The 2,380-nt window shown below is 37.0% G+C and overlaps 1 protein-coding gene across 1 annotated transcript in view; it reads right to left on the bottom strand.

Annotated features, from left to right (window-relative positions):
- LOC107758814 (uncharacterized protein C19orf47 homolog) overlaps positions 1 to 2,380 on the bottom strand; it is a 13,104-nt gene that overhangs the window by 3,326 nt on the left and 7,398 nt on the right. Inside the window, exons 5-6 of the mRNA XM_016576673.1 lie at positions 639 to 782; positions 417 to 493 (exon numbers count right to left, since the gene is read on the bottom strand). Of these exons, the coding sequence (XP_016432159.1) occupies positions 417 to 493; positions 639 to 782 (221 nt within the window). The remainder of the gene's footprint in view (positions 1 to 416; positions 494 to 638; positions 783 to 2,380) is intronic.

Raw genomic sequence — 2,380 nt, forward strand, 5'->3', positions numbered from 1 at the left:
TGCACTTTATTTTGCTTCAAAATCTCAACACCCATTCACTGCCATTATACAGCTTGGAAAAGCCAGGACATTTTAAAATATAACTCCAATTGCATTCGTCTGAAAGAAGAAAGTCATATACACCTAGGATGGCTTGAGGGTGAGTAAATCATTAGGTAATTTTCATTTTTGGGTGAACTATCCCTTTAACAATGAACTACAGCATATTTTGGAATTAACATTAACCTAGATTAATCAATGACCTAAAAATGGTTCATTGCTGGTTTATGATACTCAATGCACTAATTTGAATGTTACAGTAGTGTTAGAGTCACTAAATGATAATGTGTGTAATAAAGAGAAAACAATTCTTAGTGTCTGAGTTTTTGCGGTCTTGTTTATCTGATGGACAAAATCAATACAATACAATTTCTCACCTTATCGGCTGAGGTGGTGTCTCCCTTTGACTCTGCCCCAAGTCTATCAAACACTGAAGTACGCTTTAAAACCTTAGCTGTGGCAAAGTAGGGAAGATTATAAGATCAATCTTATCTGTATCAATTTAAATTTATTAGTTAGGTGGTTCTAATTCAACAGTTCAAATTACTGCAATATCATATTAGCTTAAAGACTCAACAAAATATACTATCTCAGGGCACCTTTCTTTGCCTGCTGTGCCAGGATGCGCCGAGTGCGAGCTGTTGTGCCTTTTGGCATGTTTATGATATATTTCCCCTCCATTTCTCTTGTGACTTTCCGGCGTTTCACTTGCAACCCATTTTCTTCTGCTGGCTTGCTGGGCGCTGTGAGAGGAGGGAAAAGGGTTTTAAATCATCCTGTTCCATTTAAAGAAATAGTTCATCCAAACATGTATTCTACTTTTCAAACGTTCAGGGTCAGTAAGGTTTTTATTTTTAGAAATTAATACTTTCATTTAGCAAGGATGCACACAATGTATAAAAAAAGACAGTAAATAATTCTACATTCTATGTAGAATTTTTTTTAATTTCAAATAAATACTGTTCGATTCCTTTCTATCGACCCTGAAAAACATCAGTTTCAGTTTTCACAAAAATATTAAGCAGCATAACTGTTTTCAACATTGATAATAACAGGAAATGTTTCTTGAGCAGCAAATCAGCATATTAGAAGGATTTCTGAAGGATCTTGTGACACTGAAGACTGGATTAATGACTGCTGAAAATTCAGCTTTGCCATCACAGGAATGGAATACGTTTTACAAAATATAAATGGTAATAATACTTCAATATTACAGTCTTTACTGTACTTTATTTTAAAAATCTTACCAACCCCAAACTTTTAAACAATAGTGTATATGCTACATGTATGCATTTTATATGCAATAAGTGCCCTGGGCAATCAATGACTAGGCATCTGCATTCAATAAAAAACATGACTTAACATCACTGCTTGTTAAAGGGGTGGTTCAAAGCGATTTCACTTTTATAACGTTAGTTAGTTAGTGTGTAATGTTGCTGTTTGAGCATAAACAATATCTGCAAAGTTACGAAGCTGAAAGTTCAATGCAAACAGAGATATCATCTTTTAAAATTCTGGCAGTTTAATGCCTACAAAAACGTGGCGGGTTCGTGACGTAACAAACCCAGATAAACCCCGCCCTCAGGAAACGGCAGCAAAGGGGGCGAGGCCGTGCTGCGCTGCTTTAGAGAAGAGGAAGAGAAAACTAGAGGTGCACGTAAAAATCTATTCATATATGAATCGCGATTCTGTCTTCTAACGATTCTAATGGATTCACAAGTTTCAAAATCAATGTTCTAAAGCAGCGGTTCTTAATACTGTTCCTCGCATCCCCCTGCTCTGCATCTATCTCTCTCAATCAGATCATCAGCTCAGCTCCAACAATGAACTGTTCCATTTATACACTTATTTTCACATGGCTATGAGAAGCGTTAAACATGGACGTGCATGCAGTTGCCGTACTGTATTAAAGCTTTAATCAGGATAAAAACGTATATTATAAGCAGTAGCATTTACAAATAACAGCGTATCTAAAAGTATGAGACAACAACAAACAAAAAACATAGGCCTACCATTAAAAGCAGGTTCTGCATGATCCTCTTCAATAATATCCTCTGCTTCTCAATCGGGCTCAAACTGATAAACGATATTAACTACGCCTTTGTTTACAATACAACCGGAGCACATGCCGCCGAGGTGAGGGGCGAGACGTTTAGACGCGCACTAGAGGTGGTTTAGCCAATCACAACACACTGGGCTAGCTAACCAATCAGAGCCCATCGCCTACTTCTGAGGGCGGGGCTTCATAAAAACAGGAAAAGATCAGCCTGTTTCTCAGAGAAGGGACAGAACGGTGTGGAATAAAGGTAAATATGTGAAAAATAATGTGTTTTTTTAAAAA

The sequence above is a fragment of the Sinocyclocheilus rhinocerous genome, unplaced genomic scaffold, assembly GCF_001515625.1.
Source record: "Sinocyclocheilus rhinocerous isolate Xijiao unplaced genomic scaffold, SAMN03320098_v1.1 scaffold130, whole genome shotgun sequence".
Lineage (NCBI taxonomy): Eukaryota > Metazoa > Chordata > Actinopteri > Cypriniformes > Cyprinidae > Sinocyclocheilus > Sinocyclocheilus rhinocerous.